The 22,192-nt window shown below is 41.4% G+C and overlaps 1 protein-coding gene across 3 annotated transcripts in view; it reads left to right on the top strand.

The window, feature by feature from the left end:
- The window catches only part of DIP2A (disco interacting protein 2 homolog A), a 79,521-nt gene extending 57,759 nt beyond the window's left edge, over positions 1 to 21,762 (top strand). Inside the window, exons 19-38 of one of the 3 annotated variants that reach the window (XM_066322479.1) lie at positions 4,083 to 4,219; positions 4,678 to 4,758; positions 4,971 to 5,098; positions 6,088 to 6,202; positions 7,340 to 7,541; positions 7,663 to 7,763; positions 7,910 to 7,990; positions 9,013 to 9,136; positions 9,404 to 9,525; positions 9,851 to 9,962; positions 10,173 to 10,282; positions 10,392 to 10,522; positions 11,158 to 11,326; positions 12,492 to 12,662; positions 15,169 to 15,230; positions 16,454 to 16,511; positions 17,205 to 17,279; positions 17,824 to 17,998; positions 19,332 to 19,455; positions 19,778 to 21,762. In XM_066322479.1, the coding sequence (XP_066178576.1) occupies positions 4,083 to 4,219; positions 4,678 to 4,758; positions 4,971 to 5,098; positions 6,088 to 6,202; positions 7,340 to 7,541; positions 7,663 to 7,763; positions 7,910 to 7,990; positions 9,013 to 9,136; positions 9,404 to 9,525; positions 9,851 to 9,962; positions 10,173 to 10,282; positions 10,392 to 10,522; positions 11,158 to 11,326; positions 12,492 to 12,662; positions 15,169 to 15,230; positions 16,454 to 16,511; positions 17,205 to 17,279; positions 17,824 to 17,998; positions 19,332 to 19,455; positions 19,778 to 20,030 (2,531 nt within the window). In that variant the 3' untranslated portion in view covers positions 20,031 to 21,762. Of the gene's footprint in view, positions 1 to 4,082; positions 4,220 to 4,677; positions 4,759 to 4,970; positions 5,099 to 6,087; positions 6,203 to 7,339; positions 7,542 to 7,662; positions 7,773 to 7,909; positions 7,991 to 9,012; positions 9,137 to 9,403; positions 9,526 to 9,850; positions 9,963 to 10,172; positions 10,283 to 10,391; positions 10,523 to 11,157; positions 11,848 to 12,491; positions 12,663 to 15,168; positions 15,231 to 16,453; positions 16,512 to 17,204; positions 17,280 to 17,823; positions 17,999 to 19,331; positions 19,456 to 19,777 lie in introns of those variants that run through there. The other 2 variants (XM_066322478.1, XM_066322480.1) reach the window with 2 other exon arrangements.
- Positions 21,763 to 22,192: the final 430 nt, after the last annotated feature.

Genomic DNA, 22,192 nt, shown 5'->3' with positions numbered 1-22,192 from the left:
AGTGACAACACTACCATAACTTTCTACATGAGTAAGAAGTGTCAAGTGACTTGTCTGATTGTGTGAGGGGAGAACGTTAAATGCGTACTATTAAGTACCTCAGAGTGATATGACTTGTAATTGATGGCTGTTGCTATTTGAAAATACAGTTGTAAGTGGTAAAACTACTTGTAGGTTAAGCAGAATTTGGGCAGCTTAATTCATAATTCCTTTAAAACTCTGACTAGCATTGAGCTGTCAGAATCTGGGGCAGATTTGCTTCAATTTATCCATGTATTAAGAATTCCAGCAGAAATTTCTCTGTACATTCCTTAGGTCAGAGTATGCATGATAGATTTCATTATAAAGGATAATTGATAACTTCTGTCTCTTAAAAAATCCTCTGGAGTACAAAGGAAGTCGAAAGACAAGCAGCTAGTAACAGGGGTGTGCTAAATGAAAAAAATTAATGACTTGAGTTGACTTAGTTCAAATGAGTCTGCATGTACATTCTAACAGTGGAGATACTTATGCCTTACATGGTAAGATTTATGCTTTTTCCTGTGTACTATTCATGGAGGGTGTTCCCTTGTCCATTCTGGCTTGGTGTTTGGCATACAGGAGAGAACATACCACCACCTATTCATTGCCCCTCTGATGACTGATGAGTCTTGCTCTTGGTCTGCTTTTGGTTTTGTATTTCTTTCTGAAGGCTTTGTTCCATCTTCTGATCCCCACTGAACCTGGAAGTCTGCCCTAGCCTTTCAAATACTTTGTGACATAGGAGATCACATTCCTGAATTTCATTTGGAAATGGTCAAGCCAAATGGTTTTGATCTCATTACCTGTGAAGATCTCTGGCATGCTTTATTCAGGATCTAGCTGGTTAAATGTCCACCAGCACCTTCCTTTTCTTCAGATCTTGCTTTTTTTTTTTTTTTTTTTTTTTTTTTTTTTTTTTTTTTTTTTTTTTGAGGTACTGAACCCACCTGCTCAGGGGATCTTACTCAACAGAACCATCAGCATCAGGGTCGTGTGTCACTGCTGTTTAACCCATGCTTGATGCCACATTCCCTTCACATTCATTGTCTACCATGAATGCCCATCACAAGGGCACATCACACTCAAGGGAAGTGCCAGCATCCACAGAGAAATCTTCCCCTCAAAGATAGCATGGGAATTCTTAAGAGAAAATCTGGTATACATTCTGGTGGAATCCTGTCCTGGAGGAATGATGTTTTACTCCATCTCTTCACCACCTTGGGCTATTATGCATAGTTTCTGTCTGGAGCTGGCATTGCTAAATTTGGCTCCTCACAATATTCAGTTCATTTTTTCAAATTGGACTGTTAAAGATGTTAGAGACAGTGCCAAACCTCTTTTCTTCCACCTATTCTCAGCCTCCAACTTTCACGTCAACTGGAATGTGATTGCCATGTTATCTGTCATCTTGGAAACATATTGTACCTTAAGTTTGAGCCTGGATATGTTGCTTAGTGGATATGTTAACTGCAGCTAAGTTTGTCTCCTTTCTACTTCCCAGCTAATACTTTCAATTCTTTTACTGGGATCCTTCTCATGTTCTTTCTTTGACAAGAGCTTACACTCTTGAATCTGAAAGTTCTAAGTCCCTATAGCCTCTAATCATACAAAGGCTGGTTCCTAGAAACAGTGCTGCTGCAGCAGCTCCTTTCTTACACTGAAGCAGAAAACTTCAGTTTGGTACCAAATCCTGGGCTTCTGCAAGAAGATCTCCTGCAAGGAACAGAATCATGTTCTGGATTGCAACTGCATTCAGTATCTTTTCTAGAAGTTTAGGGAGATGGTTCCAGTTTTCTGAATGTTGGGATGCTCATATTGTCTCTAGCCCATGAATGTCTTGTATTTCATTGTTTCCTCTCTCCATGTCTGAGTAAACATTTGCCTAGGTTCTGGTAGTTACCACAACACATCTTCACGACAGAGGAATCTGGTTCCTTTACCTCAGTGGGAGGAGTTGTTACAGAACAACTTGGTGAAGCTTTCAATTTTTTCCTTAGATTGTGGGTTAACAGCATCTCTTTTCCACTTAGCCCTTAGCATTTATCATATTCATCAGTTCTGTGTTCCTCAGGGCTTCAATCTGTCACACAGTGGCACAACAGCCACTGCAGAATAACTTCTCTTGGAGACCTATGCTAGTGTGCACTCACGATGAGATGTTTTCTTCCAATTTAAATGTTACACTTTGGATGCTCATGATCACCTCTGGAGTCTAGATTTATGTTCATCCTCATCTAGGAAGTTGGCTTGCTTTACGCCTATTGTCCTTTCAAGAGGAGCAGGAAGAGATTCAGGTCTGCATTTGATATCCCCATATCCTGTTTTTATCAAGGTTTCTCTGGAGACCCTGGAAATACCTTCCACAGTGATGCCAGAGGCATTCTATACTGGCACTTCAGTATTTTTTCTAAGGCTTCATACTTCTAGAAGAGAAGTTCTTGCTAAAGACTGGAATGCAAGGGTAGCCATTGTATATGGATCCACTATGAAATGCTGGAAAGGGAGCAAGAGAGCACTTCCTGACCCTCATCTGTACCTTTGGTCACAGCCTTCTGCTGTGCAGGTCCCTGGCATTCTTGCATTCCTGCTGTGCTAGTCTTGAAACATCCAGAGTTGAATTCAGTCTTTGGTAGGGCATCAGCATCATCCTTTGCACAGCAGGATTCTCATCTCCTGCCAGGATACTCCTTGGCAGGTTTGCTGCAAGTCACCATCTGTCAGAATGTACATGTGGACTCATTTGAAGAAAGCAAGCTTTCTTAGCTGGAATCTGTGTTCTTCGTGACATGCAGTCCACATGTACATTCCTGTCCCATCTGCTTTTCCTTTCTCTTTAATTCTTTTTCAGATGCAATGCTGTTGAGAGAGACTGAAATGGTGGTAGATGCACTCTCTTGTATGTCACACATGAAGCAGGAAAAGGAGGAGAAGCAAGAGTAGAGGCTCCACAGATACTGCAGAAGGGCAGCCTTGCAGTATAACCTGGCAGGACAGAACTGTGCCTGCTGTTAGAATGTACCTGTAGACTACCTGTATCATACATTGCTTACTGGTAAGTGGTTTTGGTTTTTTTTTTTTTTTTCACTTGATCAGAATGATAGGATTGTCTTTTGGCTTCATGGATGGAGCATCATTTAGGGGACTGCAGGCTGATCCATTGGTTTTTCCATGTTTGTGAATGCAGTGAGGGCTGTACATCTGTTAATGCCCACAAACTGTCCTTTTTCCAGTTACTAACACTTTGCATCATTGTTTAAGTGTTCCATACAGACTTCTGATGTTTGCTCAAGTTATTTCTTGGAGTAATAAACTACTTTGTCAGTTACAATTTACCATTGAGGGATTTTTTTCCTCCTAAATTGCAAAATGTGGGGTTTGCATGACCAATAGTTCATACAGTAGATTTTAATTCCAGACATCTAGTTCATACATATAATAACCAGAAACTGTACCAGAATTTGAGTAGCATCTCTTTACTTGATAACCCAGGATTATGATTGCATGGTTCCAAACAATTACTAATAACTGCCAGTTGTTCTAATAGGTAATTTTTATGAAACCAAGATAATTTGGAGGTTGATCTATTGGTAGGGTGAATGATTGTCTCACCTATTCAGACCTAGGGTGTTGGCAATTGGAAGACTTCTCTAAAGTGTGAAAATGTACCCACAAATCTGTTTTACCAGCAGTCCTTGGTCCATGCAGGCAGCAGAGTTGGCTTTGCCATGTTTATTTTGTATTGACCTGTGTAGATTTATTGATTTCTTTCTTGATCTTGAGTCTTAAACTCCCTCAATTCTTGTGCCTTGGATTCAACTGCAGCTGATGTGGAGGCTGTGAAGTGCTGTAAGAAAAAAAACCATCGCATTTGTGAACTTAATCTTGGGGAACAGGTTGCACAGGCTGTCAAGAAGCTTAAGTGAGCTCTCTTACATGCTGTGTTTTTGCTGTAGCTGATGAATAATTAACACTAAAATCTTTATCTGTCAGTGACAGAGCACCACGTGTGTCAGCTGCTGGAGCAGACTAACACTGTGATTCTGTGTTCTTCCTCCATGCAGCCAGCATGTGTGTTGTCAAGGTGGATGGGACTCCTTATCTGTGTAAAGCTGATGAGGTTGGAGAAATATGTGTGAATTCAGGAGCAACTGGGACAGCATATTTTGGCCTCCTTGGAATCACCAAGAATGTATTTGAGGTTTGGATTTCTTTGTAATTGTTATATTTCTAGTATTTCTTCTTGCAGATAGACTTACTTATTCCTTAAAGGTCTTTTTGTGTATGTGCATGTGCGTTCTATTGTTTGTTTTCGTTTGGTTTTTTAGTTAGTTAGAAAAAAGCCCTGGCCAGGTACACTTTGCTTCATTCATAGCATCATAACAAGACATTCTGTCTCTTAGAAACAAAAAAACCAAGTGTCACCTGCAGTCAGCTGTTTCTGTATTCCACAGTCCAGTGCAGTGCCTGTGTGAACATTTAAATTTATCTTAGCTCTGAATTAACACAGTGGTCTTACGAGTAGTTACCTGAAGGCATTTAAACCTTTCTGCCCATGTTTTTCCTTGCAGTGGTAACCCATTTCATGTATTCTGGCAGTAAAGAAGTGAAAGTCCTTATCAGTCCAGTGAGTGTCTGAATCCTTCTGTGTTCTTCCAGGCCATCCCAGTGACGGCAGCTGGCATTCCTGTATCAGACCAGCCCTTCACAAGAACAGGATTGCTTGGCTTCGTGGGTCCTGTGAGTGTGAAGGAGCCCTCAGGGCCCTACTTTGTCCTGACTCCCAACTCTAAAGTGATGCCCCTGAATTCAGCAGCACTTTGTGTCAGGGCACTGACCTCCTATAGATCTGGAACTCTCCAGTTCCAGATTCTCAGCCTGAGTCATGCATGTATTGCCAGGAGGAGTGAGGAGGTTTTTCTGTTCTGTTTCTGATTCTTGCTTCTTTTCAGGACTATTTGGTGTTTGTGGTAGGAAAATTGGATGGCTTGATGACAGTCAGTGGCCGCAGGCACAATGCAGATGATGTGGTCGCCACCGCCTTGGCAGTTGAACCCATGAAGTTTGTCTATCGGGGAAGGTGAGTGTGTTAAAAACTTCAACGCTGCTGATTGGGCTTTGTTGCTCCTTTTTTAACCCACAGAGGGTCATCAAATCACACAGCATACACAGGAGCAATGCATGTGAACTTTTTCATGTGTGTTTAGTAGGAAAGTTGGCACTAGGTTGTGCATTTCGTTGTTCCTGCTAACTTGAAAGACAGTTATTGACACCCTGCTTCATGCATAGTAGATTTTAAATTACTTTCACACAGTATAAAGGTAGATCTTAAAGTGTCTGTTTCAAACTTCTTTCAAAGCTTCTCTTAAGACACTCAAAAGAAACTCATATGCCAGATGTCAAACACTTCTGGCCGCTGAGCCTTTTGGGTGGCTGAGGGAGGGACTGTGCAGCCTGTTCAAAGGAACAAGCCTAGGCTGCTGAAGAACCCTCAAAGATAGTGTATTGTATCTCCAACCTGAGTGCTCTTCAGTGGTCCATGGCTCAATGTCCAGATGAAGATCAATGACAAGTGGAGTCTCTCAGGGTTCAGACTGGCACCAGCCCAAGCTGAGGCATTATTAATATTTTATCCTAGAAGAGGCAAGCTTAAAACTAAGGTAATTCCCCAGTGAAAGTTAAGTATTTTCCAGTGCAAAGCATCTGGTGGTCAGTAGCTTGGCATAGTTGTCTTCCAGAAGGGACATGGTATGTAGAGGCTACAAGTCTAGTGTGCATGATGGAGTTTGATAGGCAAGGTTTGCACACCCCCTACATGTATGAAACTTGCCTATCAGACATGTGCTACATGGGTGACTGCAAATCCACTTGACCCTCAGAAGAAATCAGTTACAGCGAGGAACCCACTTGTTCTAAATTTTCCTGTGATTTTGTGATGATCTGGCATGAATAATGCTTGTGTGTGTGAAACAGTGCCATGAGAGGTTGCAGCCATTCCCATGTGATGATAAGCCACGCTCTGTTCACCCTGTGTTGCATCCTATCATTCTTCTGTCCTTTGTGTTTTAGGATAGCAGTGTTTTCTGTGCCCGTTTTGCATGATGATCGGATAGTGCTTGTGGCAGAGCAACGGCCTGACGCCTCAGAGGAGGATAGTTTTCAGTGGATGAGCAGGGTTCTACAGGTAGTCAGTCTGTCCTTTTCTCTTTCCAGGTGAATAAGGCTGATGCATGAAATGAGAATATTAGAGCTTTTTTCTTTTTTCCCCATAAGCAAAACCTATCAGTGTAACCACAGAGAGCTGTAAAAAGATTATTTTTTCAGGGTTGAGAATTAACAGAATTTTGTAAAAAGTAAGACTTTATTTCAGAATATTTTCTTAACTTCCTACTGCTAGGATTCTCAAAGTCCTAAGGGTGATGGGTTTTGTTTAGGTTAATGCTACATGGCTCTTCTGATTTCATACTGAGCTACCTCTGAAAATATTCACCAGTATACTGCCAAGTATCAGAACAGCCCCAAAAGCTTTTTATCACTAACAGCCTTATTCTAGATCTCCAACAAGAAGTATTGAAAACTTTTTCCCTTAATTATTTTACTGTATTTTCTTGGAGATGAAGGACAGGAGGAAGGGGAACTGTGGTAGATCTGCATTTGCAGATTTTAGGATTAATCAGTTCTCAGGAAGTAAATGTGGAGAGATCAATTATGGAAGACTCTGGGGATGACTGAAGGGAAGGATGCAGAGAACAACTTAAAGGAAGTTTGCTCTTAAGAGTAAGGCAGTTGGGTAATAATGGTTTCTGTCTAATTTCAGCTTTCTTATCTTTCTGGAGAGAATATCTGGTATTGGGAGAAAATATTTTTGTTGCTCTTTTTAGAAGTGTCATAGCTAAAAGAGACACTTAAAATTTAGGCAGCAAAGATGCTTCCCTCCTAAATTTTGTGAGTTTTATGTTCTACTGCGCTTTTGTGATTGTGCCATACATGCTAAATTTGCTGTGATATAACTTTGGCTTTTGCAAATCTCTGCACTTTTTGCCCAGTTTTAAGAGATTTTCCTAATCCCTGATGTGCAGGTGGCATCCCCTTGATAGAGGGCACAAGCAAAGTCCTGGGTCTGCTCCTGCTCCCATTGAAGTCATGGCACAGCTTCTATGAGTTCAGTGAGTGCAGAATTGGACCCTTTATTTGCAAACTGTGGTGCAAGTAAAAATTTTAATGTTATAAATGCATTGAATTCAAATTCTTGCTCCAGCTACATCCCAGTTGATAATGTGGAATGTTGTTTTTTTTTTTTTTTTTTTTAATTTCTGTGAAGGCAATTGATAGCATTCATCAAGTAGGTGTGTACTGCCTTGCCTTGGTGCCAGCCAACACTTTGCCAAAGGCTCCACTGGGAGGAATTCATATTTCAGAAACAAAGCAGCGCTTTTTGGAGGGTGCTCTGCATCCTTGTAACGTCTTGATGTGTCCCCACACCTGTGTTACCAACCTGCCCAAACCTCGGCAGAAACAGCCAGGTGAGGAGAGCAGAGAATGTGCTGGTTCTGCCAGACCTATGTTCTGTAGGGCACCTGCTGAGTTGCTGCTTGTCCCTCAGGTTATTTTTCCTCATTTTGCACTGTTCTTTTCAAAATGCAGATGTTGGTCCTGCGTCCATGATTGTAGGAAACCTCGTAGCTGGCAAGAGGATTGCACAAGCCTCGGGGAGAGATGTTAGCCAGCTGGAGGACAATGACCAGGCAAGAAAGGTGACACTGGGATCTTGGTATTTTTAAATTTTTGAATTAGCTTATTCAGAATGAAAGAAGGCCAGGTATATTCTGCTGAAAATAAACCTGGAGGCACTTTGAGTGAATGTGAATGTCTCCTTTTTCTTCCCTTTCAGTTCCTGTATTTAGCAGATGTTCTTCAGTGGCGAGCTCAGACAACTCCAGATCATCCACTCTTCCTTCTGTTGAATTCCAAGGTAAGGTGCACTTTAGGTCATACTTGGAGATTGAGACCAAAACAAAAGATTATTTAGATTCTGAGAAAATTCCTTCAAGAAGTCTTTTCCTGAAATGCTGCAGTTTATTTTAATGAAGCAGACAAAAATTGCTAGTTAGTAAGCAGCATATTTTTTTCCACTTCTGGAATTTTATGTCATACGGTTTATTTCACATCTGGAATTTTAGTATGCATTCTGCCTAGCTTAAAACATTGCAGTAATTACATTTCCTGTTGGAACACAACTTTTCTCATATTAATGGAAGCCATGATTCTGTCTTCATTCCTGAGCACAAGGGTTAACTATAGGTCAGAAATGGAGGATTTCCTGACTAGAAGATCTAGAGCCCAAGCAGAAACAGCTTTGGAGTCAAATTTTCCAGGAGCACTGTCACACCCTGCAGGAGATACTGATGCCTTGCCCTGGGCTAGGCTCTGCCCTCAAAAAGGATGGCACATAGAGTGACAGAAGCATCCCAGGGACAAATTGGGTCTGCCTTGTGCTGTACTGCAGAAAGGAGTCTTCCAGAAAGTCCAGCAGCAGTCTTTGGGAAGTGAAGGGTTTGTAGGTCTCAATCAAAAGAGAAAAAGAGTTTAGGACATAGTTCAGACTTTCTAACTTTTCTTTTGAGACTCTACTTCAGCCAAAGAAATTGTTTCAGCATTGTTATTGTTAAATTGGTTTATTCTCTCAGAGTAAAAAAGATACAGAGGGAAGTTTTCTAGTATGAAGCAGCCCTTTCCCAGGTCACTTTGTTCAGGCAAGTTTTACCTTTGACACAAGACTCTGCAAAAGGAAACACAAAACTTGGGCACAGAGAAGTTGGTGAACATCTGTCTTAAATAGCTGGGGACTAATGAGCTACCGTGCTCTATGTTGGTGTGTTCACTTGTTCAAAAAGAAGAAACCCTTTTGGTTTACACCTTTTCATGTCAATATCCAAGTCACTGAGCTGCTGCTGTTCCTCTAAAGGTTTCTGCTGTCACTTGTGTCCTGTGCAGGGTACTGTAGCCAGCACTGCTTCATGCATCCAGCTGCACAAGAGGGCAGAGAGAGTGGCAGTCGCGCTGATGGAGAAGGGGCGGCTGAACGTTGGTGACCACGTCGCCCTGGTTTACCCTCCAGGTAGAGCAACACAGACAGCAAAACCCATAATCACACAACACAAGAAAAGAGGCTCTGTCCATAAACTGGGTTTTAATAATTTTTGCTAGCTCTCGAATGCGAAATATTTTTTAACTGGGTGCAGAACAGTCTGTTGATTTGAAGAGGCACTTGTGACAAATCTTTGCATCTTAATAACATAAATTAGTTTGTATTTTGACTTCAGTGAGAGAGTTCATCCTATTGATCTGATAAAAATGGCTTTAATTTCACAAATATCCTTTCCAGGAGTAGACTTGATAGCAACTTTCTATGGCTGTTTGTATGCTGGCTGTGTTCCCATCACTGTCCGCCCACCTCATCCACAGAACCTTGCTACCACTCTGCCCACTGTCAAAATGATTGTAGAGGTAGGTATGAGACACTGCTCTCCTTGTGCTTTTGGGGAGTGGTGAATGGTTGATGGCAGCCTGATGAATTGCTTTGTCATGGTTAGTGTAAAATAAGTTACAAAATAAATATTCAGTGTGCTGTGGCTGAGTCAGTAATGGCTTCTTCAGAAACTCATATAAAATAGTCTTTTATTGTCATGATTTATTCTGCTTTATTTCCAATTATTTCTTCATCTCTTTATCTTACTTACATCTTATCTTATCTCATCTGGATGCGTATGACATGACTTTGAGCATGCACTCCCTGGTTTTACTAATGTTCTTAATGCTTTGCCTTTTGCAGGTCAGTAAGTCTGCATGTATACTGACCACCCAAGCTATAATGAAACTGCTCAGGTCCAAGGAGGCTGCAGCAGCTGTAGATATTAAAACGTGGCCCACTATTTTGGATACAGGTACGGTAGCCAAAATGGAAATAGTTTGAAGAGTGATGTATTTATTTTGCTACACCACAAGTGCCTGATGGAGTGGATGTGTCATGCATTGTGTTAAAATAGCTGTCCAGAAACTATAGGGAGGATGATAATGCTGTAGATATGTTTTTTGCCCTGTGCCTGTTTCCCAAAATAATATGGTACTCTCCTCTATTTATGTATTTTAAATAGATGATATGCCTAAAAAGAAGCTGGCTAATGTTTTCAGACCTACGTCTCCAGATATGTTGGCATACTTGGACTTCAGTGTGTCTACTACTGGTATATTAGCAGGAGTAAAGGTACAGTGACAAGAGATAATCATGTTTTATTCCTTTACATTTATAAAGAAATATAGAAAACCCTCTTTGCAGAAGAAGGTCCTGAAGAGGTCGTGTTTTCCTCTTGCAGATGTCACACGCAGCTACAAGTGCCTTATGTCGCTCTATAAAGCTCCAGTGTGAGCTGTACCCATCCCGACAGATTGCCATCTGCCTGGACCCCTACTGTGGCTTGGGCTTTGCACTCTGGTGCTTGTGCAGGTATGGCTCTGGAGCTCTGGGTCTGCTCACATGTGCCCAGCCTTCTCTAGAATCTCAGGGAATGGACATGGTTGAAACTGTCAAAGAAACCCAAATTAACCTTCTGATTAGTAGCTCATAAAACACCTTTTGTGGTAAGAAAATCCATTTAAGTCAGTTAGTTATGTGAGTAACTTTAGGTTTGCAAGTGGAATTAATTGCAAAATATTAACTATCATTTGATAGTCTATTATTCAGCTGATAATAATCTCTTATGTATAATTTAACCAGATAAAGTCTAATTTTTCTTAAGAAAGCAATTGTGTCCAAATTCAAGAAGAAAAGCAAAAGGACTTCACTGTCTGTTTCACATTGATTAAGTAAATCCTTTTAAAGTGTTTTGAGATTAAACCATATGTTTTGACAAGACCTTAAGGTGTTCACTGCAAGATTGGTATGTAGTAAGAAATACTAAAGAAGAAATGCTAAAGGAAGCAGTTAAATTTTTCTTGAAATGAGTGGATCTTGACTTGATTCAATCAGATACCTACTCTATTGCAGCACATCTCGCAAAGCTGCAATTTTTTCTGCCTTTTCAACATGCCATATGCATTAATTAATTGAGTTTTCATGTTCCTATTGTTTCCTCTCCCTAGTATATATTCAGGTCACCAATCCATCCTGGTGCCTCCTCTGGAGCTGGAGAGTAACGTGTCTCTGTGGCTGTCTGCTGTCAGCCAGTACAAAGTGCGTGTCACCTTCTGCTCCTACTCCGTGATGGAGATGTGCACCAAAGGCCTGGGGACACAGACTGATGTTCTCCGGGTGAGTGGTCTTCATTTTGCCACATACTGACATAAACATACATTAGTCTTTCTAAATAAAACTTCATTTTGGCTTGGAGAAGATGAGGTTCTAAGTGTTCCCTTGAGACCCTTCCTTTATGACTTGATTTTTGGAGAGTGTTGAGACTGCTGGAAGATTCAGCTTCCATGTTTCTGGTGGAGGAAATAAAAGAAGTCTCGTATTTTCAGTTTTAGGTATTTGTGCAACCTCTGTGCTGAAATTTTGGGCAAAATGCATAACAAGCCTATCAACTTGTTTGTGTCTGAAACAAGAAAAAAACCAACACCAAACAAACAAACAAAAAACCTGCAACACAAAACACACCATCAGAAGGAAAAGCCCTAAAGCTTCATCAAACACAAAAAAACTCACCCAAAACAGCCAAAAGAAAAAGCCCCCCAAAACTCTTCAAGTCTCACTTACTTGGTATACCAAAAGTGTCGATTTCTAAAATGGATATAATCTTCCCCAGTCCTGGAAGTGTTCCAGGCCAGGTTGGATGGGGCTTGGAGCAGCCTGATCTAGAGGAAGGTTCCCTGCCCATGCAGAGGTGTTGGAATTAGATGAGCTTTAAAGCCCTTTTCTTCCCACCCACAGCATATGCTGTATGATCCTTGGATTCCTAACAACATCAAGTACACTCTAATACATCTGTTTATTTTTTAGGGAAATCTCTCAACTCAGATTTAATTTCCTTAAAGAGGAAAGAGTATTCCCACAGCTGTAGTAACTCAGCTGCTCAGGACTTGCACTGGGAATGTGTGGCAGCTCCTTCCCAAAAAAAGTGGTTGTATTGTGTGCTCTCAATAGAGACAAAAAAGCCTTGGCCCACTGTTCCACTGGACCTCACCAAAGGGAATCCTGGCCCACAACCAGTTGTTCCAGGTTCACATTCACACTGAGAGGAGCTGATGATGTGTGGGACACCTAAACTGTGCAGTGCTGGGAGCCCAGCCCCGTGGCAAAATGGCATTTTGAGGGTTTTTCACCTCAAAATGTGGAGCGACTGTTGCAGCTACATATTGTCTGTAGTGTTAATCCAGTTCATGTCTTACTGTAGTGCTTTTGTAGCCATTCTGTTGCACAGTTTCTTTCTAGAATTGCTGCCTCTGAAGCTACAATGTTGTTCTCTCCCCTCTCCCAGATGAAGGGGGTTAACCTGTCCTGCGTGCGCACCTGCATGGTGGTGGCAGAGGAGAGACCGAGGATCACCCTCACCCAGTCTTTCTCCAAGTTATTCAAAGACCTGGGCCTGTCTGCTCGTGCAGTCAGCACTACCTTTGGGTGCAGGGTCAACGTAGCCATTTGCTTACAGGTGAGAATAAACTGCTTGTTCCTTGCACAGAATCTCTGGGAATTTGGTAGAAAATCGTGTTCAGCTGAATGGATTTCTTTTTCTAATGAACTAGAGCTCCATTGCTTGCTTGCTTCATCACCAAGTTAAATTAAGCTTTTTAATAAGCTGCTTAATATGGTATTGATTATGATAATTTACTTTTCTGTACTAATTGACCAATCGATTTGCTTTTCTAATCCAGAGGGCCAGTATTAAGAAACTTGTTGCCTTCCTACTATGCAGAATATTAAATAAACACCTTCCTATTCATAAATATTACATGTTACAAGTAGTGCTGTTTCAGCCTTTGTGTGCTTAAATTTTGTCTTGTTTTGTATAATGTGGAATTAAATGGAAGACAGAATTTCACAAATAAGACCCAAGACAATTGACACTTCTGGCAAGTTTTTTTTATTTTTAAACATCTCAAATGAGTATTAGCAACATGCAAATATTTTTGTCTCACCTTGTGTGAGAGCTGAACTTTTTTTTACTTAAAAGCACAAAATGGGAAGCTTTGAGAGGGAAGATATGCCCGTGGCACTCAGCCATGCTTCACAGCCTGGAGATAATGACATGGTGTGGGCCAGAAACACCTTTGATAGTTTGGTATTCAGCTGATAATAATATTTTATGTGTAATTTAATCAGATGAAGTCTGACTTTTCTTAATGAGGTATTTCTTTTCCAGTCAGGAGATTAAAAAAATTACATACATTTTTATATATACCTGAAAAATCAGGTATTAAGTAGGCATGGACTAGAAAATGGGAAAGCACCCTGGAGGTTGCAGGATGCTTGAGTTAGTAAATAAAGTGTCCAGATTTCAGATGAAGCAGTATGTAGGTGTGTATGTGGGGAATATCTTTGGGGCACATGGATTAAGTAAGTGTAATTGTAAATTTAATTTCCAATTTTATTGGTATGAATGATACATAATAAAATAGGATTCTATAGAAATTGCTACTGTACTTCTGCAAAACTTTGTTTTTCTTTTTTTTTTTTTTTCCTTCCTGGTGCCCAATAGATGAAGAAAAGCCTTTTTAGCTCTCAGAATATATTACAGTGTTCTAGGTTTCCTAGAAGAGAGATATTTTGAGACTTAAATATGTTGCCATTCACAATTGTTTCCATAGTTTCTATGGTTTCTTTCACAATTAAAGGAGAAAGGATTTTTAACAAGACCAAGCTAAATGGTTATAAAGAAATAATGTCAGAGTGATTTTATGAATCAATAGGTGGAAAAACAGGAAGGATACACATAAAATCAAGATGACTGCAATTTAAGATTTTAAATTCATTGAAAAACATTTCAGCTGCCAAGTGTGAAAGAATAGCTTTCCAAATTGCATGTGTGAATAAAAATTTGAAAAGCCAGTTTGGGATAAAGGGGTGGGAAACTGTTTTCCTGCAGAATACTGAATGGCAACATGAAATGTACTCCAAAGAAACCACAGAGGAGTACAGGACTGCTGGGCAGTTATGCTTCCCCTTCATTTTATGCCTTTTTCATCTCTGTTTTCCATTCTTGAGTGCCTTCTTACTGGGAAGGGTTTTCTACTCCTTTTTCCCCCATTCTTCCGAAGTGATACCTCCATTAGACTTTTTTAATTGGATTTAAAGGAATATAAATGAACAACCAGTCTTCTGATACAAATTAGCAGGCAGATAAACGTTTTCCAGCCCTGCTGAGCTGGTTTACTGAGAAGGTGTTTCTGAAGCAGCAGTCTTACAGAGGGATTTATTATAAAGCAATGTATGAGTTGCCATAGTCTCTTTTGTTCATGATCTGAGACTTGCATGTTTCCAAAAGAACTACCTAGAAGTGCCAAGCTCTTAAATAATCTGAAATGGAAAGTTTCTTTTCATTCTAAAACAGTGTAAGTTTTGTTTTCTGTCTTACTGTGTGTATCTTATGTTTCCAGTGCCTCTTTGTTTGTATTTTCTTTTTTTCCCCTTTCTCTCTGTTTCCTACACTTTGATGGCCTCTGTTACTTCTGTTTGTGGTCCTGCTGTCAGCCAAACAGGCTGGGCAAGCTGGCTGAACAGGTATAGTGATGCATGTGTGCTTGTCACGTCCTAAAGTCCATCTGGTTCTGCAGTGTTAGGGACTAAGCCCACACAGGTTTGTGCTTACATCCTTTTGCACTGGCTGTGTGGGTTTTAGAGCAGGTGCTTACTCAAATAAAATCCTAAAAGCTGAATTTTAAATTTAAAAATTTTGCAAACTTAGTCTTACCTGTACTACATACTTCACTTGTGCATTCATTGACTGATTCCATAAAAAGCAAAGGTTCTACAGTAGCCACTGTAGAAAGGGGGGCTACTTTACTCTGTTTCTTGTACATTAGGGAAGTGCTTTGTGTCAGTAAAAAAGGAGAGAAATTTGTGAATTTATGTGGCTGTGAGAATGAAAGCAGGGTGTTGTGGCTTCTGTTGAATTCTGTTGAATTCTGTTGAATTCGTTCCTTCCTCCTTTTTCTTAGGGAACAGCAGGACCAGATCCAACAACAGTCTATGTAGATATGAGAGCACTTCGACACGACAGGTACAGTCTGTGTTAAAGCATTAATTCTTCAGTGGGTGTGGAGAAGAAACTTCAGCCTCATTGCATTGGTTTGTTGAAATATCCTTGACAGCAGCCAGCTGACTCCCTGCCATATTACATCCCTGTGCTGTGCAGTTCCAAGAAATCTGCTCCCTACCAATCCTGTGGGTAGTGGAAATAGCACAGTTACAATCTCCCTTAGTCTTTTTTTTTTTCCCTTCAAACCAAAACAACTCTGTTCCCTCAGCCTTCCCTGGGCTACACTCTGTCACTTAATGCCACTTAGTCTACTTGATCTTTAGTATTTGTAATTCCTACTGATGCTCTGCCATGACTCATTGTGACAAGAAGAGATCGGGAGAATCCAGAAAAGAAGGTGAATTTAAAATGCTGATAGGACTGCAACCCTCAGGCTTTGTTGGAAAAAGTTACTTATCTTTCCAGAGAGCAGAGTTACAGATTCTTAAAAGAAATATGTTATATGGGAATGCTAGTAGGGAAGTTTTGAAGACAGCTAGAAACTTGGAACTGTAAGCTGTGAATAAATGAGAGAAACTGGGTGATTCATTGCAGCTCAGTCAGTGCAGCTAATGATGGAGTAGCAGTGGATATACTAGAACACATCTGTTTAGCTTCTGTTGAAGTTCTTGTCTTGGTTTGAAAGACGGGCATCTGCCAAGGAGGGTGAGAACCTCCCTTGTAATGGAAAATATGACTCCCTTCCCCCCAAATTGTTATAACTGAAATGAAGGGTCTTTCAGGCAGGGATATGGGGAAGGAATACCAGTTCTGTCCTGGTGAGGGTGTTACTAAGGTCCCAGTTCACCGCTGCTCTTAAGAGCCAAGCCTAAGTCATGGTAGAAGCCTTAAAAGGTGGAACTCCACGGTAGCAGCAAATTCTCCCCACAACAACCACAGACCACCCATCTCCTCTCTGATCTAAGAGGGAGCGAGAGAGGAGCCAGGCCAAACTCCTCACCCCCTAGACAAAATCTTAATTGTCTTTGCCCTTCCCAAGGGATTGCCCCTCAGCTACAAGAGTGCAGCCACCTGTACCTTTCCCCTTCCTCCTTGGCTACATCATTTGTCTCTTAAGTACATTACAGTCATTATGATCTCTTAGGCAGCAGATAGGATAAAATTCCCTGAGAGGAAAAAAAAAAATTTCCTAACCTCCAACAGTTCTTAAAGCCTTGTACAAATGTATCCTCTTATTTTCTCAGGGTGCGCTTGGTAGAGAGAGGTTCTCCACACAGTCTGCCACTTATGGAGTCTGGGAAGGTGAGAGACTGTGATCCTTCCTCCTCACAGAATCACAGAGTGGGTTGGGTTGGAAATTACTTTAGAGCTCATCTCATTGCAGTCCCTGTCCATCATGGGTCAGGGGACACCTTCCACTAGACCAGGTTGCTCCAAGCCCCATCCAGCCTGACTTTGGACACTTTCAGGGGTGAGGTAACCACAGCTTTTCTCAACAACCTATGCCAGTGCCTCACCACCCTCACGGGGGAGAATTTGTTGCCAGCATCTATTCTAAACCTCCCCTTTCAGTTTAAAGCCATTATGGTGCTTGTTATGTCCTCATGGCCCTCACCTGGGTGGGGAGCTGCATCACCTGGATCTCAGTACAGAATTTGTGGAATGACCTTGGCTAATCAGAATGTGTCCAGGAGAAGGAGTAGTTAAAGTGAAGCCAGGTGCATGACATGAAGCAATAAGATAAATTGCTACCACTGAAACAAATCTTCATATGGCCTTCATATGGAAGGCATTTTCTAGGTGTGAAACCAATGCTGAAGCTGCAAAATGGTTGCTCAGAGTTAAACTTATTTAACAGGTTAAACAACAGTGGTAGGAAGAGATTGTTGGTATCTGTAGTGCAGAAAGGAGTAGTCAGGGAAGCTCTGTTGACTTCTGGTTAACCTTTCTTTTGATTAATTAATTTTCTTAACTTCTGTTTGCTTCTTATTCAAGATTCTTCCGGGAGTAAAGGTCATCATAGCACACACAGAGACCAAGGGACCTCTGGGAGACTCGCATTTAGGAGAGGTAAAGATTTGGTACTGTTGTACTGTGTTTATCAGCAGTGATGCCTTCCTTCCCCTGAGTGGGACAGCCAGCATGACCCTGGTGTGGCACGTGAATGAGCCCCATGGAGAGCTGGCACTGTGTGCATTGCTGCACATGTGGCTGCACAGCACCAGCTGAGACCAAGGCACTATTCTGTGTCTCCCCAGCAGCTAGAACAGGTAGGGATCTAGTCCCATCAGTGGGCAGCATCAGTAGGTAATTTGCTGCCTGGTTTAACCTTTGTTTTATAGGCATTTTTTGTTGTGTAATAAGATGCCCAGCTGACAGGTTAGCAGGTGCTTGTTTCCAATAAGCCAAATGCCTGGTTCATTTTTTTTATATCCTTTACCCTCCCCCAGTTACATGTATATAAAACTCCTTTTCTCTGGTCAGAAGTTCCTCTGGCATTTGGGAGTAGCTGAAATTGCCAGTGAAATGGATCTTTTATATCACTTAACGATGCTGTCTGTGTCTGGCAAAATAAGCTATGTTTATTCCAGTTTGGGTTTGGTTTATCCCCTAGATATGGGTGAGTAGCCCACACAATGCTACCGGTTACTACACGGTGTATGGAGAAGAGGCACTGCACGCTGATCACTTTACTGCTCGCTTGAGTTTTGGGGACACTCAAACCATGTGGGCTCGCACCGGGTACCTGGGCTTCCTGCGCAGGACTGAGCTGACTGACGCCAGTGGAGGTGAGAGGAAACACCTGCACCCACAGGGGCACTGCTGTGAGGCTCCTAGGGGAGGCTGAGCCGGCAAAGATTGGGCTATCCAGCAATCTGGACAGACTTCCATCTGACTTCCATCACAGAAGGGTCCTGAATATTAAGTAGGAGATGTTCTATCATTCAGCAGATTTGGGACATGCACAGACACCAGTGATTTTGCAGTCTTTCAGAAGTTAAAGGTGTAGAGGAGAAACTTTGCAGTATAGAAAATAAATTTGATACAAGCCAAAATGTCTGAATTTGGGAAAAATTTATCTTCCATCTGCTCTGTTTTCTGTTGAGACAGAATACAAAGTAGATATAGCTCTTGATTATCATATATTTAAAAAAATAAATCTCTGAACATTCTAAGGAAAGGAGTTTGAATGCTTGTAGCTTAGTAACAAATGTATATTGCTGGCTTTCTGTGATTAGACTTAAATGAATGATGGTGTCTACATGAATAGTGTCAATGTCCCAACTGCTGCCACTGAATAATAATAGCAAGTTTTTGTGCCTTGTAGCTTTCTGAAAAATCACATATCACAGAGATTTTTATCACCCTGGAACAATGTCAGTTGTCCTTCAGTTTTTAAGAGGCTTTGTGCAGTGAATTAACATATAGTACACATGAAATACAGCTTCCCAGTGTGATTTTCACCTCCAGTGACACAAGGCTGAGCAAGGCTGTGAAACAGTTAACAAAGAAAAAGCAAAATTGAACTGAACAGAGTTACAAGGATGAATCTGGAGAGTGTGTCCTTCGGGTAGGGTCTCGGAGAGCTTTGCTTATTTAACCTGGCAAAGCTGAGGTTTGGGGAGAGGACAGTTATTCTTACCGTGTAAACTGTGGGATCTTAAGAAGCTGGGTGGAATTTTGCTGACATGAGGACAGGTGGGTATAAGCTGGTGTTAAAAAGAAAAAAAAAAAAAAAAAAAAAAAAAAAAGTAGTTAAATTTGGGAATTGGAAAAGTAGTTGTGTTAATCAGAGAAAGTTCTCTGGTAAGAATAGTGGAATAAAAAGATGCTTTAACGGTGGGTTTTGCTTGGGTTTATGAACAGAGGTTACATTACATGAAAGAAAGGACAGAACTGGATGACCCAAAGTGTCTTTTCATTGTGGTTTCAGTTGCTGGGAGTCATAGGCAGAGGTGCTGCTGGAGTTCTTAATTCTCTCCAAATGCTAGAGCTTGTATTATAGACTCTTTCTACTAGGAAGCACTGGGAACATGTTAGAACGTCAGGAAGAGGCACATAGAAGTGACCATGTTCGTCCTGTAGATGTGGTGGTGTTGAAATGTGTGTGCTGTGTTGCAGAGAGGCACGATGCCTTGTATGTGGTGGGCTCTTTGGATGAAACACTGGAGCTCAGAGGAATGAGGTACCACCCCATCGACATAGAGACCTCTGTAATCAGGGCACATAAGAGCATTGCAGAATGGTAAGAACCACAGCATTATTCTTCTGTGTCATTTTGTTTCTTCTAAAGCAGAACTTGTAACTTCTTTGGCTGTGTTGGAATGTACACAGGTGGATGTGGTAAACACATCGCAAGGATTTCATGGATGATGTCCTCTCCTACCTGTTATTCCCATTTGGCCTTAATGAATTATGTATATCATTGGCTGTAGGTCCTCTCCAGCCTCAAAGCATTTGGGTTTACTCGTAAGCTTTGGGAAGTCTTGCCTTTCTTTCAATAATCTCTTTTGATAGCTTGTCAAGGCGTTCTTTCCTCCCCATGAACACGTGTGTCCTGCCAACAGTGCTGTGTTTACATGGACAAACCTGCTGGTGGTGGTGGTGGAGCTGGAAGGCTCTGAGCAGGAGGCGCTGGATCTGGTGGCACTGGTGACAAACGTGGTGCTGGAGGAGCATTATCTCATCGTCGGTGTCGTGGTCATCGTGGATCCCGGCGTCATTCCCATCAACTCCCGCGGCGAGAAACAACGGATGCACTTGAGAGATGGATTCTTAGCTGATCAGTTGGATCCTATTTATGTTGCCTACAACATGTGAAAACAGCAAATCACATCAAGGCTAAAGCACCAAAATCCAAGGGGCTTTCCTCATAATAACATTGGAATCCTTGCTCTTGTTTTTAAAGGCTGTTGAAGACCTTAGGAAAATGGAGATATTTCTCTTTACCTACAGCCTTTCGTCTCCCAGATTGCATTTGCTTTCATAAACCCATTGTAACAGTCACTGCTGTCTTAGGATGGAGAGTTTACTAGAATCCCTGAAGGAAGCTTATTAGAGCTATCATGGACCAATTTTATTTTTGGGGGTGGGGCAGAGAAGAGAGAATAATTATGAATGTCAGTACTTGATGCACTGCATAAAAGGACATAGAGAGTGGGGTGGGGAGAGAACACCAGCTGTGAGGAGGACTCCTGGAAACAGCACCCAAAGCCGTGAGTAACCATCCCGAGTTCACCCTCCAGGTGACTGCAGTATATGGGCAGTGTCGGGGTTGGGGCATAACTTCAGCATTGCACACACCTCTACCACATCCTCTACTGAAAGGAATTTTGCACATATTTGAGATTTAAAAATGCAGCCTTTTTGTTTTAAATCACTGACTCATCCCTACTCAGAAGAAGCCAACCCATTCCAATCTTGTATTCAGTGTAACAGTTATGCTGCTGTTCAGCTTTTTTGTACCAAGCGAAAACAAATACTGTAACAAGGTTACTTACAGTGCCATACTGGACTCTGTAATGCCATAAACTTTATAATAAAATACAAAGTAATACCCAGTTTTAAGTACTTGATGCAGGAGCCTTCAGTGCTCTTGCTCTTTCACCTCCATGTTAAAGTCACTAGTTTCCATAGTGTTAGCTGTTAATTCCTGCCCTGCATAACACCAGGGATTCGAAAATCCATTCCAAAGCCACTCTGAATGATTTGTATAAATGTTTACAAAGCATAAGCTTACAAAATGTTTTCCCCAAATATTCTGTGCTAAAACTTGAAATAGTAACTTTTCTTTTCTCACCATGGAAAACCTATTCAGTGTTAGTTAGCTTGAGCTGCTGTGGTACAAACTTCCTTTGTTTTCTTTGGAGTTGTATTTGAACTCTTTTGTTCGGGCTAAAATACCCAGTTGGTTGAGTCACAGTTGGAGTAGTTAAGGTTTTGAAGTTTCTGTCTGATCTGATTAATACTGCAGTGAACCTAATGCAGAAAGAGAATATGAAGTTATTCGAGTAATTCTGTGTTTGAAGGTAGGCACGAGGCTAGCAAATAATTATTTTTATAGATTTGTTAAAGACTTGAGAGCTACACAAAAATTTTTTAATAATGCACAAGTTTGCGAAAGAGCCAGTTTTTTCTGCAAGGCAATTCTGCCTGGATCAGTGCCTAAGAAAGATGGATGTCAGTCCCCTGATAGATCAGATTTATCCATGGTCAAATAAACCCTGAAATCTTCAAGATTTATAGTAGTTATGGGCCCTGGTGGTGTTTACCTGTGGTGTAAAATACAGCTGCTTACTCTGACTGTAATTATGTACAGAACTTGTGTAACTTATTGTTTGAGTCCAGCAGCCTCCAGCAGTGGGCTGTGGGACACCCCTCCTGGCAAAACAGCTGGCAAAAGGAGACAACTCCCTAGCCCCCAGTTCCATGTTGTAGTTTTTTAGCAAATAAAGCATTGTAAGACTTTTGTATTGAGATACTGATGAAAGTGATACAAGTTGCCTTGTAAAGTAAATCTTAAAACAAAAAGCTTATTAAACATTTCAAAACAGCTCTTGCCAATCTGACTTGATAAATGTTGAAACTCAAGCTGTTAGGTCAAAACTTTGGCTTAGCACAGTTCTCACTCATATTAAAGACAGTTTAAAGCATTAATAGCTTTTTCTACAAAGCTTCACCTCAATTGCTTTGCAGGTGAAGCAGTTGTAAATGGTGAGTGGTCCTGAATTTCCTGTTTTGAACCTCTGCCAAGCTGCAGTGCTGATGTCCCTATGTCACATATGACATCACTGCCCTGGGGATGGCGGGGCATGGCTGTTACGGTGTCACTGCCATGGTGGTGACAGGCTGGCCAGTGTGGTGTCACTGCCATGGTGACAACTTGCAGGCCAGTGTGGTGTCACTGCCATGGTGCAGCTAAGCAGCTGCTCCGTGCATGGCCGAGCCTTTCCAGGGCCTCTGAGCTCCAGGCATAAACTGAC

Source organism: Sylvia atricapilla, chromosome 7 (genome assembly GCF_009819655.1).
Source record: "Sylvia atricapilla isolate bSylAtr1 chromosome 7, bSylAtr1.pri, whole genome shotgun sequence".
Lineage (NCBI taxonomy): Eukaryota > Metazoa > Chordata > Aves > Passeriformes > Sylviidae > Sylvia > Sylvia atricapilla.
The sequence above is the reverse complement of the archived record's forward strand: the minus strand, read 5'-3'. Positions and strand labels throughout refer to the sequence as shown.